The sequence below is a fragment of the Pteronotus mesoamericanus genome, unplaced genomic scaffold, assembly GCF_021234165.1.
Source record: "Pteronotus mesoamericanus isolate MK-2021 breed Mesoamerican mustached bat unplaced genomic scaffold, CSHL_Meso_final contig_73, whole genome shotgun sequence".
NCBI lineage: Eukaryota > Metazoa > Chordata > Mammalia > Chiroptera > Mormoopidae > Pteronotus > Pteronotus mesoamericanus.
The window spans coordinates 11,635,084-11,650,310 of NW_026555245.1; the positions used below are offsets into that span (position 1 = coordinate 11,635,084).

The 15,227-nt window shown below is 35.8% G+C and overlaps 1 protein-coding gene across 1 annotated transcript in view; it reads left to right on the top strand.

The window, feature by feature from the left end:
* The window catches only part of CARNMT1 (carnosine N-methyltransferase 1), a 42,047-nt gene extending 29,667 nt beyond the window's left edge, over nt 1-12,380 (top strand). Inside the window, exons 7-8 of the mRNA XM_054583016.1 lie at nt 11,124-11,227; nt 11,962-12,380. Of these exons, the coding sequence (XP_054438991.1) occupies nt 11,124-11,227; nt 11,962-12,063 (206 nt within the window). The 3' untranslated portion in view covers nt 12,064-12,380. The remainder of the gene's footprint in view (nt 1-11,123; nt 11,228-11,961) is intronic.
* Nucleotides 12,381-15,227: the final 2,847 nt, after the last annotated feature.

The window sequence follows — 15,227 nt, forward strand, 5'->3', positions numbered from 1 at the left end:
ATCTCAAACCTTGGGTCTTCAAAAGCAGAGTATTTCTTTTCACAACAAATGACTAAAAGATAACATTACCTACTGGGTATTTGCTTGCTCTGGGTTAAGCGTTGTTAGTCAATTATAAATACCTTGTTTAATCTCAAAATACTCCTATGCTGAAATGGCAGCGTTGCTATTTTATAGATGAAGAAACTGAGTCTTAGGTTAAGTAGCTAGATAAAAGGTCCTAAAGAGTCAGGTTTACAGCCTAGATCCAATGCCTTGAGTGCCTAATTAGCTATCTCTACAGGCTTGTGCTGGGTCAGTTTATATTTAACATTAATCTGTGTATTTATATGATTAAAATTTTTGATCCCAGTTAACTGAGATATGGTAACATTTTGTGTATTTCCAAAGCATTTGACTTAACTTTCACAGAAACAACTTTCTTTTTGAACATTTATTTTATTGGTTCATTAATATGTTATTGTTTATAGTAACAATAATTATAACTGCCTGGAACAAATACAGTTGACCCTTAGTAAGCATACTGTTTGATAAGGGTCAGGGCAAGGCCTATGATGTATCATGAGCATCAGAGATAATGGAGCATGTTGGGTAACATCAATTAGGAGAGCTTCCACTATTCTTACCACAGAGCTTCTAAAACAACTTTGAGAATTGGAGTAACAGAGAATCATAGATCATAGTTCTTAAATACAGTTATTTGAAGGTTAAGACTTTCCAAATAAAATTATTTGCAGGTGTAAGTTAAATTTAAAAGAATAATATCAGAGTCAATTTTTCCTTATATGTTGGTGTGCTCTGCATTTCTATTAGTGTTTTACACTTTTTATGCCACATACTCACTCCTTATTTTGTATTACTCCTACCTAATCCCATGGCTTCTCTTACTATTTGAATTCCCAGTCTGAATCTCTGGTCCAAATATCTTTCTTGTGCTCCGAGCCACTATGTCCAAACTGGATGTACTACAAATACTTCCAAATCTGTGTGTGTCAAGAAAATGATGCCCTTGCTTTCTCCATGCCTTCTTTTCTCCCATTATCTCAGATTCCCACAGCCAGAAAACCAGGTGATTCTTTCACCCCTTTTCATACTTAATATCTTTACCCAGTTAGTCCACAAATGGTACTCGTGGCACTAGTGACATTTGAGGGTGGATCATTCTTCATTTGGGGGTAGGGAGCATTGTTCTGAACACTGTAAGGTGGTTAGCAGCATCTCTGGCTTCTTACTACTAGATTTCGGTAGTACTTTCCCAGTTTTGAAGTCCAAAGATGCCATTTGAGAACCATTGCTCTAACCTCATGCTAGTACTAGTCCAGGCCCTCATCATTGCTTGCTGAGATTATTGCAATAGTTTCTTGAGCGCATTCCTGACTTCAGGTTACTCCCAACCCTCTACACCTCTTTCACTTCTCCATATAACCAGCAGAGTGATCTTCAGAGCGTGTAAATCTGTGCCTGTCAGATTCCCTCCATAAAAGCCTAGCTTTCTTAGGAACCTGAACTCTTCAGGGTATGTACAGTGCCCTTTATGATCTTTCTTCTGTCTTGTGTCTTGACTTCACTTTTTTTTTATTTGAGGTATAATTGGCATACAACATTATATTAGTTTCAGGTATATAATACAATATTTGTATATATTTTGAAATGACCACCACAATAAATCTAGTTAACATCCATTACCATACATAGTTATAATTTTTTTCTTGTGATGAGGACTTTTAAGGTTTATTCTCTTATCAGTTTTCAAATATGCATATTAACTATGGTCACCATGCTGCATATTATATCCCCATGACTTATTTTATAACTGGGAGTTTGTACCTTTTGTCTGTATCTGTTTTGCCTACTCCCACCTCTGGCAATTACTAGTCTGTTCTCTGTGTTTGTGAGCTTGTTTTTGTTGTTTGTTTTTGTTTCTAAGATTCCACAGATAGGCAAGATCATATATTTGTTTTCCTCTCTCTGATTTGTTTCACATAGCATAACACTCAACAGAGTCCATACATATTGTCACAAGTGGCAAGATTTCATTGTCCTTTATGGCTGAATAATGTTTGGTTGTATATACAGCATATACTAACTTCTTTATCCATTCATCTGGTCAGTGAACACTTAGTTTTCATATCGTAGCTATTGTGAACAATGCTGTAATGAACAGGGCAGTGCATATATCTTTTTGAGTTAATATTTTTGCTTACTTCGGATAAATTACCCAGAAATGGAATTGCTGGCTCATATGGTAGTTGTATTTTAATTTTTTGAGGAAACTTTTTACTGTTTTCCATAGTGGCTGCACCAATTTACATTCCCACCAACAGTGCACAAGGGTTTTCGTTTCTCCACATCCCCTGCAACTCTTATTTCTTGTCTTTTGGTAATAGCCATTCTTAACAGGTATATCTCATTGTGGTTTTGATTTGTATTTCCCTGATGATTGGTGATATGGAGAATCTTTGCATGTATCGACTTCATTTTTTTTTCTTCTTACCACCCCTGAACTCCAGTGCCACTTCTCTGAGCTAGAACGCCCTCTTTCCCCTGTATTTCATTTACTTTATGTGTCCTTTAACTCTTGGCTCAGGTGATCCTTTGGGTTGAGTTCATTATTCTGCATTCCTCTTTTACATTCTCACAGAACCTGTCAGTAGCATTTAACACACTGTGGTGGTGTCACCTACATATTTGAATTTCCCTTACTATTTTCTAAGCTCTGTGAGGGCAGGAATCTAAGGCTTCCTCCTCATCTGGTACAGAGCCTGACAACTGAAAGATATTTAGTGACTTTATGTGTATAAAATAAATGCATTGTTTTGGAATTTGAAAGAGGGAACAAAATAATATTAAGATGTCATTGAAGACTGGCTTTCAACAGACATGATAAAGTGGCATTTATATTGGTAAATTTATAAGATTCCTGTGGTTTTGGCTTTCATCATGTAGACCTGGAAAACTAATTTTATCTGTAGACTGAGAGAGCATCAGGCCCTTGGCGATGATTTCATGCTAGCCAGGTTTGCATGGACCAGAGTGTCACTAGATTCATTTATAATGAGAAATCTAACTGCTGTTAAGTTATAATGAAAATATTGCTTGGAGTGTATGAAACTGTAGTTGGGAATATTAACTTATAAAATGCTTTAAGGGAGATTTGAAGTACTCTTTAATCTCCCCCAGGCTGAGAAAACCAGTGAGCTTTTTAAGGGATTATGCATATGTCCTTTGAGAAAGATTATAATTTGGCAAAATAAGAAAGAATGCCTGTGCATCTTGTTTTTCAGTTTTTCATGATGACCAGTACCTCTTAAATGAATTTATGTGGTATTTATTTTTAAAAGGGAGGCGTTAGGAGGGGGGATTATATGTATGTGCACTGATACATTTATAGTTGGGTAGTAGAGAGCAGGCAGTTAGCAAGGTGAATCTTAACTTCATCTGAAAGAATAAACAGGTTAAAGTACTAAAGGAGGCCTTTGTAAGGTATAATGAGAGATGGGTTTTATCAGATTTTAAAACATTATGAAGCTACAGAGTATTTTATTTTTTTTGTTTTATTTTAGTGAGAGGGAAAGAAAGGGAGAGAAACATTGATGTGTGGTTGACTCTTGCACGCCCCCCTAGTGGGCACCTGGCCTGCAGCCCAGGCCTGTGTCCTGACCAGGAATCTGTCCGGCAACCCTTTGGTTTACAGGCCAGCATTCAATCCCCTGAGCCACACCAGCAAGGGCTACAGAATTTTTTAAAACATGAAAAATTTCCGCTAAAAGGTGGATGATTGAACACATACATAATATCTCTTCATTAAGATCTTGTTACAGTGGTAGTAAAAACATAAGAAAGTATAAAACACATGGACAAAGAATGCCAGAGATGTCATCAGAGGACAAAAGAATGAGATAGGAAAAAAGTTTTGCAAAGAAGCTCTCAGGAGCAGAGCCAGTAGACCTGGAATAACCCTGGAAAATTAGGCACTGTATGGAAAAACATAAGTTAAAAGTCTGTATATAGGGAAGAGCTGACCCCCACATAACCAAGTAATCAAGATGCCTATCTTATGTCCATTTCCAGTCCATTACCAGACAGAAGACCAGAGGTTTAATTCACTGGGGAAAAAGTTTAATTCACAGGGAAAGAGCAGAATTTATAAAAGCATGGCAGAGTAGAGAGTGAGGGTGAAATGTAAGACAGAAAAGTGGATTAATTGAAAGTCTGCTTTGGAAAATGATCAGTGACCAGCCTGTCACCTCCCTACCCTGCCTGTAAAACTTTTTGCTGGGGTTTGAGTGCCAGCTCTGTTTTGCACAGATCCAAGTCATGTTTAAGTGGGCATGTCAGTACAGCTGCATAACTTTTCTTTTAGTTAATTGTACGATGTACTTTTTTTTTCTCTGTTAAATCCTTATTGCATCTTTATGTTTTAGATGTGTTTCGTATATATAGCATATGGTTAAAAAAAATTTTTTTTTACAAGTATTATCCAGTCTCATAATCTCTGTTTCTTAACTGGAACTTTAAGAACCTTAAACACCTTTCGTCCTGTATATGGTAGCAGGGACCTCCTTTGAGCTGGCCCCTGTGTCCTTTTTACATATCCCTGTGTATGCACTTCCTTTCTGGCATAACCAGGTGTTCCAAGTTCATCTTGTACTTTCTCTGCCCAGACCTGAGATCAGCCTTTTTCCAAACAATTCCTGGTTCCTTTTAGTGGGGAATGATACATAGAAAATAAAATATAGATTCTACCACTGTGATGGTATTGCTTCTAGGCCTTTCAGCAGATGAGGGTAGGAAATATATGTGAGAGTTCATCCTGCTATCTTGAGTTCCAAAGCAACAGTACATACACAGTACAAGGTTAACAGGTAGCTTTCAACACATGGAAGGGATCATTACAGTGTCTTTGCTGTTGAGGATTCAACTGTCTTAACTGTAGCTTTAAAGGTAATCCATTTTTTAAGACTTTATCTTATAACCACTGAGTATTTTAATTATATCTTATTTCTGTTTGTGTTTTTTAGTCAGCTATGTCATTTAAAACATTTCTATTCTCTGTACGTATTTTCAAGATAAACCTCTTATTTCTTTGAAACTGCTGAATATATTGTTTCTGATATCTCAAGTCTCTGCAAGTCAGTTTCTGCTTTCCCATTTTTTTGTTTCTCTGGGCTATTGACCTTAGCTGTTGGTTACTTATTGCCCTTGAGAAATCACTTTAGAGGATATCCTGAGGCTTAGGTTGAAGATGTTTTTCTCCAGGTAAATTTGCATTTGCTTCAGCCAGAAGACTGGAACATTGTCAGAACAAAGGAATATTGAATTCTAAATTAAATTAAATTAAACTTAAATATCAAATTGAAATCAGTACTTGAGGCTTTTTTGCCCACCCGTGTTATGTCAAGTTAGGCTGTAAAATTTGAAAGAGGGAACAAAATAATATTAAGATGTCACAGAAGATTGGCTTTTAACCCCCTCGGGTTAAAGCATGATTTACAACCTTTCCGGAATGGTGCTCTTTATCTTTTTCTTCGTATTTAATAGGCACTATGTCAGGTTTTCCTGCAGTCCCTTTGGGTTAGAAGTAAATTTACCTATTTCTTATTCTGATCTTAAAGATAGCCCTTAAGATTCCATCCATAATGTTAGGAGATCTGTCAGGCTCCCTGCTCTGGGCAGGCTCAGGTCTTTGTCTTTTGTCCCCTTCATCCAAAGAGTTTGTCAACTTCCAGATCAGTTTCATCTGGATAGTCAAATACCATCAGGGCAAAATGGCATCTAGGTTTACCTGTAGTTAATTCTCTGGGTTCCTGGTAATTTCTAACTTGTCAGGTATTCTATATTTTTAAGATTTTAAAATAAATTTTATATACCAAATTTAGTTGTTTTCAACAGGAGCATTGGTCTGAATAAAACCTAACCTATCTTTACAGGAAGCAAAAGTTCCTGTATATGTTTTAGTATTTTTATTTTTACAATGAGCTCTATTTTTTTATTTTTAAAAAAATTGGAAAGGTGCCCTGGCTGATGTGGCTCAGTTGCTTGGAGCATTGTCCAGTGAACCTAAAGGTCGCAGGTTCTCTTCTGGTCAGGACACAGATCCAGGTTGCGGGTTCAATCCACCTGTCGGGCCATGTGCGGGAAGGCAACCAGCTGTTTCTCTCTCTCACATTGATGTTTGTCTCTTTAAAAACAATGAAAAAAATGTCCTCATGTGAGGATTAAAAAAAAAAAAATTAGGGAAGAAAAGCAGAGGTCTTTAGTTCTCCTAGAGAACACTACCCAGAAGTGGCTCAGTTGGTTGGAGCATTGTCCCACAGCCAAAAGGTTGCGGGTTTGATTCCCGGTGAGGGCACACGCCTAGGTTGCAGGTTGGATCCCCAGTCTGGTGCATGCCATTCCTAGTCTGGTGCGCCCCGGGTGGTGCATTCCAGTCCGGCGTATACGGGAAACAACCAGTCAGTGCTTCTCTCTGACATCGATGTTTCTCTCTCTCCTGCTCCCCTTCCTCTCTCTCTAAAAGCAATGAAAAAGTATCCTCGAGTGAGGATTAAAAAAAAAAAACACAACTTTTTTTTAAAAACAAAATATAAATGAGATGCCATTTTTCACCTGTTGGATAGGTTTTTAAATTTTTTACTTAAAGTTTAAGGTACAGTGAGATGGGGGTCTGCTTATATATATTGCTAGTAGGGATACAGTAATAAAGCTTTCTTCAGGAAAAACAATTTGATAACATATGGAAAAATATTAATCCATACATTTGGACAGGGTTAGGGTTTGGCACACTAGAGCCCACAGGCCAGATCTGGCCTTTGGCTTTTTTTGTGTATGGCCCAGCAACTAACAATATTGTTCACATTTTAAAGGGTTGAGGGGTAGAAGATAAAAATAAGAATGGGTCATGAGGACTGTATTGGTCCAAAAAGCCTAAAATATTTGCCATCCAACCTATTACATAATTACATTCACTATTATATACCTTTGTTAGAGTAACTATACTTGTGGAAGTCTGTTAGAGGAAAACAAGCTACAGGCAAAGACTAGATACTGATGAGTGGACAAATATTCTCAATAAAAAGCTAGACTGAGCATACATTTCAGCAGTAATGAAATAGGTAAATAGTCAAAGGATAGCCATATAATAAAATCACTCTCCAGAAATGATTAATGAAATAAGGGCATGTTCCTAACGAAGGGTAAGATGAAAAACATTAATACCATATTAATGTATCAAGGAAAGACTACAAGGATATACAATAAGTTTGCAAGTGGTTATCTGTCAGTGTTAGGATTAGAGATGGGTTTGATTTTACTTTTATGCTTTTTTCTTGTTATCTTAGCTTTTTATTATGAGCTTGCATTATACTTATGGTCGAAGAAAAAAATGTTTCTTTTTCCTCTGTTAAGTCCACTAAAAGAATGTGAAGAGACATGAGAGTTGAGAAAATTTTTTAAAACTCCTTAGGGGTTATGTCCATGATTTATTCATCTTTATATATCTATACAGTGCCAGGCATTTGCTAGGTGTTTGGTAAATGTTCATTTAAAGAATGAGTGACTAGCCCTGAGAAGTGTGGCTCAGTTGGTTGGGTGTTGCTCTGTGAAGTGAAGGTTGATTCCCAGTCAGGGCATGTGCCTAGTTTGCGGTTTCAGTTGCCAGTTGGGGCGCTAACAACAGGCAACCAATTGCTGTTTCTCTCCCTCTCTTCCCCCCTTCCACTTTCTCTAAAAACAAATTAAAAAAAAAAAAAAAAAAGAATGAATGACTCACCCTGGTTTGGTGGCTCAGTTAGTTGGAGCATCATCCCATACACCAAAGGTTGTGGGTAAGATTCCTGGTCAGGGCACATGCATAGGTTGCAGGTTCGGTCCCCAGTCCAGATGTGTCTGGGACCAGATTGATGTCTGTCTGTCTGTCTGTCTGTCTGTCTCTCCCTCCCCCGCTTCCCCTCCTCCTGCACCCACTCTCTTCCTCTCTGTGTAGAATCAATGGAAATATCCTTGAGTGAGGATTTAAAAAATAAATAAGTAAAAGAATGAGTCACTAGGTAGAAAATGCAAAAAACTGCTCAGTCTCAAGGAAATGCAGATAAAACTATATATGGCCTATCATTTTCCCCTTGCCAAATTAGCAAATATTTTGTTTAATAAAAAAAGCTAATTTTTTAAAATGAGAGAGTTTGGAAGGGATAATTGACATATAATAAAACTCACCCCCTTTTTAAGTTTACAGTCTGCTGTAATTTAAAAGCTGGATCATGTGACCATTACCTCTATCAAGACAGTGAACATTTCACCCACCCCAAAAAGTTCCCCAGTGCTCCTTTGTAGTGAGTTCGCTTTCTCACCCCCAATACATGGCAGTCACTAGTCAGTTTTCTGTTACTGTAGTTTTTCCTTTTCAAGAATATCATATACACAGAATTATACAGCAAGTCTGGCTTCCTTTATTTATCATAGTTTTTGAAAATCATCCATTTTGTTGCATGTAGCAGCATCGTGTTTCTATTTCCAAGTAGTATTTCACTGTATACTTCATTTTGTTTATTCATTCACTGGTTTATGGACATTTGGGTTGTTCCCAAATTGTTACAATTAAGTGACTACTGGTGGAATTGCTGGGTCATGTGTGGTGCATGTATGTGAAGTTTTACAGCTGCCAGCCTGTTATCCAAAGTGACTGTACCATGGCCTTGCCAGCACTTGCTAAGGTATTGAAACAAGTACTGAACACTGCAGTTGTGAGTTGTGCAGTTTTCTCTTTAGGAAAGCATAGCGGCAGTTTGAATCAAGTCAGTAGAAATGTTTATTCTCTTTTACTTGGACATTCCACTTCAAGGAAGTTCTTTGTAAGGAAAAACCTGAAATATGCGCAGAGATATTGAAGGGCCATTTGTAATGGAAGAGTGTATGCCTAACTGTACATTCAGTGTTATGCCAGGCATTATCATGGATTCAAAAGAAACTTGTTGTTTTTACTCATATAGCTTGTGATTTTAAAAAGTGCTTATTATATGAAATGTAATCAGTGAGCAGTGCAACATTGCATTAAAGTACCATATATTAAGGGGATAAGCAGAAGAGTTGGAAACTGGGATGGATTATATTAAAACTTGATTTCAGCAAAGTTTTGGATCATGGCTAAAGCTTGAGTTAGAGAGTTGGAGCTTTCTAAAAGTTGGAACACAACATGAATAGAAGTTAAATATAGTCTGTGTATATAATGTATAGAATGTTTTCATGTTGATATAATAAAACGGTTTTGTTGGAGGTTTTTAAAATAATAGAGCAGGAACAGCATATGCTTTAGAACTGGAAAGACTGCTGTAAGCATCTGCATTCTTATAAAAAGACTTCAAAGGCTTCCTGGTGGCCTACGATTCAGCAGGTGCTCAGTAAATGGCCACTACTGTCATTTTTACTAGTACTAATAAAACTAACAGGAATCTAAGCTTGATGGAGTAGTTTAATAGGGAACATTGTTATATTTTGAAAAGAGCATTAATATATAAATTATAGTCGTATTTGTCAAGTGGTTTATTTAGGATAAAAAAATGAAAAAAGAATAAAAACTTAAACCCTAAATATGCTCCAGAGAGAAATTTTGTCCTGTTTGTTATCTTCTGTGATTGGTACATTGTATGAGGAGTGAGAATGGGGTGGGGTTTGTGAGTTGGTCACAGATTTATAATTACCCGTATTTTGCTGTGTATAATGCGCTCCCATGCATAGTGCGCACACAAGCTTTACGCCCAAACTTTCAGAGAGAAAAATCTTTTAATATTTTAATTCAGTTTTTTATTTATTTATATTTATAGATTCAGGATTTATTTATTTTTAAGTATGTTATTGATTATACTATTACAGTTGTCTCATTTTTTTCTCCCCTTCATCCCCCCTGCCATGCACTGCCCCACCCCCCAGCATTCCCTTATTTCATGCCCATGGGTTGTACATGTAAGTTATTTGGCTTTTCCATTTCCTATACTATTCTTGACTTCCCTCTGTCTATTTTGTACCTGCCAATTATTTATATTTAGAAACAAAACCGATTATCATATTCCAGGGTATTATTTTGCATATGAATACCATTACTGCTTAAGTTACACTTTTCATGCATAAGCATACATAAAAGAATTAAAAACATTTATATAGATACGGAATTAATACTACCCATATATAATGTGCATCTTTATTTTCCCCTTGAAAATCTGGGCAAAAATATGTGCATTATACATGGCACAATTTGGTAACTCATTGAAAAGTAAGGAGAAGATTGTCGTCATTAGTCCTAAAGTGGAACTGTGGGGTGATGATGTTGCCTGGATGAGCCGGATGGATTGGGGGTGATAGATTAAAAGATTGGGAAATCTGGTTTCAATCAAATGATAGTTTGTTTTTTATTTATAGTTTCTTGGTTATATACAATGAGAGAATAGAAAAGGGGACTGTCATTTAAAAAAGGAATTACAAAAGCTATCATTTACTTAGTGCCTTCTATGTGCCAGATGTATTACATATTATCTCACATTATATATCTCATATTGAAGTCATGTTACGGATGGGACAGAATTAGTGACTTGCCAATGGGAACGTAATTAGTAGGTGTTAGAGCTAGGATATGAGCTGTGCATTTGAAAAACCAGCTTAATGCCATCTCTTCATTACAGGCACCCTCGTCTCTTAACTCTCCCCAGGACCCTCTGTCTCCCATCACCTGCTCTCTTGAGGACTCCTGTTTTCATGTGATAACCAGTTTATAGCTGTAGTTTTGCATTTACTTATGGAATTATAATTACAGTATACCTTTGGTATTTAAGGACTTAGCATTCTCTAATTCAGCTAATCCTTCCGTAACTTAAGAATTACATGTGTAAGTTCCATGATGTGGAGAATCAAAATACAAGCTGGTATACTAAGGTATTCACTCCTGTGAATGTCAGCACTTGAATGTCAGTTACTGGGCGAAAATTTCAGGGGTCGGAATAAATGTCTTTCACAAATGTAAATGTCTTACTTCTTTTTAACTACTACCCAGCTTATTATTCAACTTGGAGTTCTGCCTAACACTGCTCCTAGTGAATGTGTATATTCAAGTAATTCATAGTATATTTAAACCGTAGGTCCTCTGCTGTACCACTTTGAAAATTTGGCAAATGAACTTTCCATAGAATTGAGCTATGAGGATCTAAAAAATGTTGTTCTGCAGTATGGATTCCAGCTAGAGGTAAGGAGGGAATGAAATATTGCCAAAACTTAACTTCAAAAGCATTTAACTAGGAATAGCGATAGGGCATTTACTGGCTTTACCTTTTCTCTGTTTTCTCATCGATAAAGTGAATAGTTTTTAGAATTATAAGGATTTGGGATAATATGTATGCAAATGAAAAAACTATATCCATGGTATAATCACCTCTCAATAAATAGTAGCTGACCACTATCATGACACTGGCCTTTGTAGACTGATAGTTAACCAACCAAGTAGATGAAGCTCTGGGGAGGCAAGTTGGGGTGGGAGGGCAGGAATTAGAGGGATATTGTTTACTGTACATGCTTTTGTACAGTTCAACCTTTTTTATTGTGTGCGTAATAATAAGGTTTTATGATACTTTGACTCTTGTGTTTTAGCTGTATTAGAAACATTCCATTCATTTTAAAAATACACAACAGACTGGTTCCTAAAGATAAAGAAAAGCAATATATTATATATAGTAGCTTAGAGTTCAAGCTCTGTAGTTAGACTGCCTGAGTGTGAACACCAGTCCTACCACTTATTAGCAATGTGACCTTGAATAACCTGTTTTTTGTAAAGTAGTACCAATCTTATGGTAGTATTTGTATGTAATAAATGAATTAATGTCTAGAATATGTGTAAAATAGCACCTGCCACTTAAAAGGGCTCAGTGTTTGTTAATGTCATCATGGTAGCCACCATCATCATCATGATTGTTTGCATTGCAGGTGGAAAAGGAATCTGTCTTGTCAACATATACTGTGAATGATCTCTCCATGATGAAATACTACTATGAATGTGTTTTGTTTGTGGTCCGTAAGCCACAATAATGGTCTCAAGTGATATCACCAAGAAAAATAAGTTCAATAAGAGCAAATCCTGAAATAAACAACTCAAAAACAACTATCAAATGACAGGACACAACCTCAAATCAGTGGTGCCTTCTTATTCCTAACAAAGTTTAGAAATAGTGTCTATTTTCTTATGTCTTATTGCTTTTTCAGAAATATACTATGCCATGCATATTTGTATTACACAAGTAAAAACTGAGGAAATATCTTCAAGTTTACCTTTTGCTTGAAACCCAGAATTGTCTTTCTGTAGAAAACACTTTAGTGTCTTCATGAAGCTCTCCGTTCCAGGTCTGCCATGCTGATGACTAATAGTATTGAAGTCCATTAATAGTCTTTTTTTTTTTTTTTTTTTTTTTTTAATGCATTACACATGTTATTTTTAGAAGAGTCTAAGGATCCTCTCATATTCAACATCTGGAATGAGACTTTTATTCACTTAGACCTAAGCAATCGCTACATAAAATGTGTCTATTCTTTTATTATTCATTTTATTTTTTTCTAGCTCAGCTGAACTTAGAGAAGCATCAGACCTTTCATTTTTATGAAATATTAAATTTAATGGTATCACAGGCCAGTAAAAATGCACTCAAGTAACTAAGAAATGAGTAAGCCTTTTGTCCACACTAAACTGAACACTTTGAAAGCATACTCATCATGGATCATTCTGAAATGTACGAAGATTTCAACAATCTTAAGTGAGGCACAAAAGCCTTTATTATAGGTACTGTTAGGAAACTGGGGAAATAATATCTGCCCATTTGAAATGTATGATTTCAAACTATAAATGAATACAGTCTGTCAGTGAGATGTTTACAATAATGTCTTGCCTTTAGATTACCTGGATACAAAAGCACTTTTTTTCCATCAAAACAATTACATACTAGTAAAAATTGTCATGATAGTATTAATGAGGGGAAATTTTGAAAATGAAATTCAGGGATAAATTACTGCCCATGGTCTGTGTCTCCAATATTACATGCAGCAGCCATTAATATAATTTCAGATTAACACCAATTTTTTTCCCTGATAGCTGGGGCTAAAACAGTATATGCTGTTTTAAATTTCTACCTCTAGCAGATTTTTATTGGAGGGAATTTTCTTTGTATTTTTTGTTAACTCTGTTTCCTGTAGCTTGGAAAGTAAGGATGACAAAAATAATGTTTTAACCTTTTCTTGGAGAAAAGGAAGTAGTACTCTTGAATATTTTCACAGGTTATTATGGTGGGATTAAGTGACCTCTCTCTGGCCATTTGGATTAGATAAACTTAATCTCAATAATGTGCTGGTAGCATAAACGTCATGTTTTAATGGGAAATTTTACTTGTCTTTAAACCATTATGGCCACTTGGGTTGGGGGAGTCACTACACAACCTGGCATTTCACTAATAGGAGCCAGATAAGGGAGCTCTTTGCCCTCTCTCTGCCCATTATGCAGTAAAGGAATCCATGAAGCTACTTGGACTTGTCAACTTATGCAAGCCTATAACCTGTTGATGGGGTTTTTTTTTAATGATTTCTCTTTTTTTGTGTGTCCCTTCGTACTTGGCAGATGTTCTTTTAGTGGAAATTCTCATTTTTTTACCACATGAATAAACTTGAAAAAATTGCTTCCCACAATTAGTATTATTTTTAAGAAAGAAAAGACTTAAAAGGAATCTAGGTATTTTTTAAAAATCCATTGAAAGAAATGCATACTGTTTTTGAGTAATTTAGAAAGGGTTTTTATTCACTGACTAGTTCTCACTTTTTTGGAAAGTGTATCGAAACAAATAATCTTGTTCTGCTCAGAGAGGCAAAAGCAGGTTGACACTGGTGGGCTGGCTTTATTACTTAAAGTTTCTGCTATCAGGTTTTATTCTTTAGTAATGTTACTTATATTTATAAATTATGGCTTACATTTTAGTTAATTCTGAAATCAGTTTTTAATTTCTCCCTCATATTATGCACACTTTCTTAAATGTTTTACACAAATTTGCATTGCTTTTTTTTCTCTTAAAGCTTTCACAGTTAATATCACCTAAACTTGAAAATTGTGGTATTAGTCAATAAAAGGAGTGTTGTTAGAGGATTTAATTTTCTGTTTCTTTTATGCAGTCCTACTAAAGTGTGTAAGCCTTAACAGTTTTTTACTTTTTTCTTGTTAGCTGTATACACAAATGTTATCATTCATTTTCATAAAACAGGAGGAGAAGGTCATTGTGCTTGCTGTTTATTTTTTTTCCCCCATGAAGAGGTGCAGGTTAGGGTATGTTAATCAAGTGAGCAAGGTGGGATATGTAAAATATAAAGAGAAGCTGTATAAATCACAGTATAAAATTATGAAGTTTTGGAAATGTTAAATGTACTGTATTTATATGTAATTCTCATTCTAAAAGTTGCCACAAAGGCTGAATTGGAAGCTTCATGTCTGCATGAAATTTCCTGTATTTTTAATGTGTATGATGGACTTGATTTTTCTTGAATATTAAAGTCTGCCAATTGCTATGAACAATATTTGCTTGGTTATTTCCATCTAACTTAGTGATAACCATATGGGAATTTAAATTAATGAACACATATAATTTTAAATCCTTGGATGAGCTTCTGTATGCTTGTAGAAAGTCAATAAAATATGGGTGTTTGGTCTTTAAAAGTATGCTAGGCCTTATCCTAATTAATCCTGACCTTTGGTTTTGTTAAATAATAGAAAAAGAACTCTAAAGGAAACCAGTAGAAGAAGGTTCCTGTGCCAGCCATTACTAGGATGAGCACTGGACTTGGCCCTTAGATACTCTGGGCTTGTCTTTCTGAACTACTGTTTGTGATCTTGGGCAAGGTGCTCTGAGTTTGTTTCCTTATCTGTAAGAGGATTGATACCATCTGTTTCAAAGGGGTTTTAATGAGATCATGTGAATTATATGTAACACATTATATGTGAATGTATGAAAGCACAAGAAATTAAATGTAAATTCAGTCTGTGATGATTGCTCTATGAAAAAAGATGATTGATAGCAGTACTTTAGTTTTAATAATGTTATGGTGACCCTTTGAAAAAAGTTTCAATGGGATTCTGGGGGTGTGGGGGGAGTCAAGGCTGATGTGTACAGTTATAGATTCCAAAAGTTTGGTGGTAATTGTAAAGAAATAAAAGAGCAGGTAAT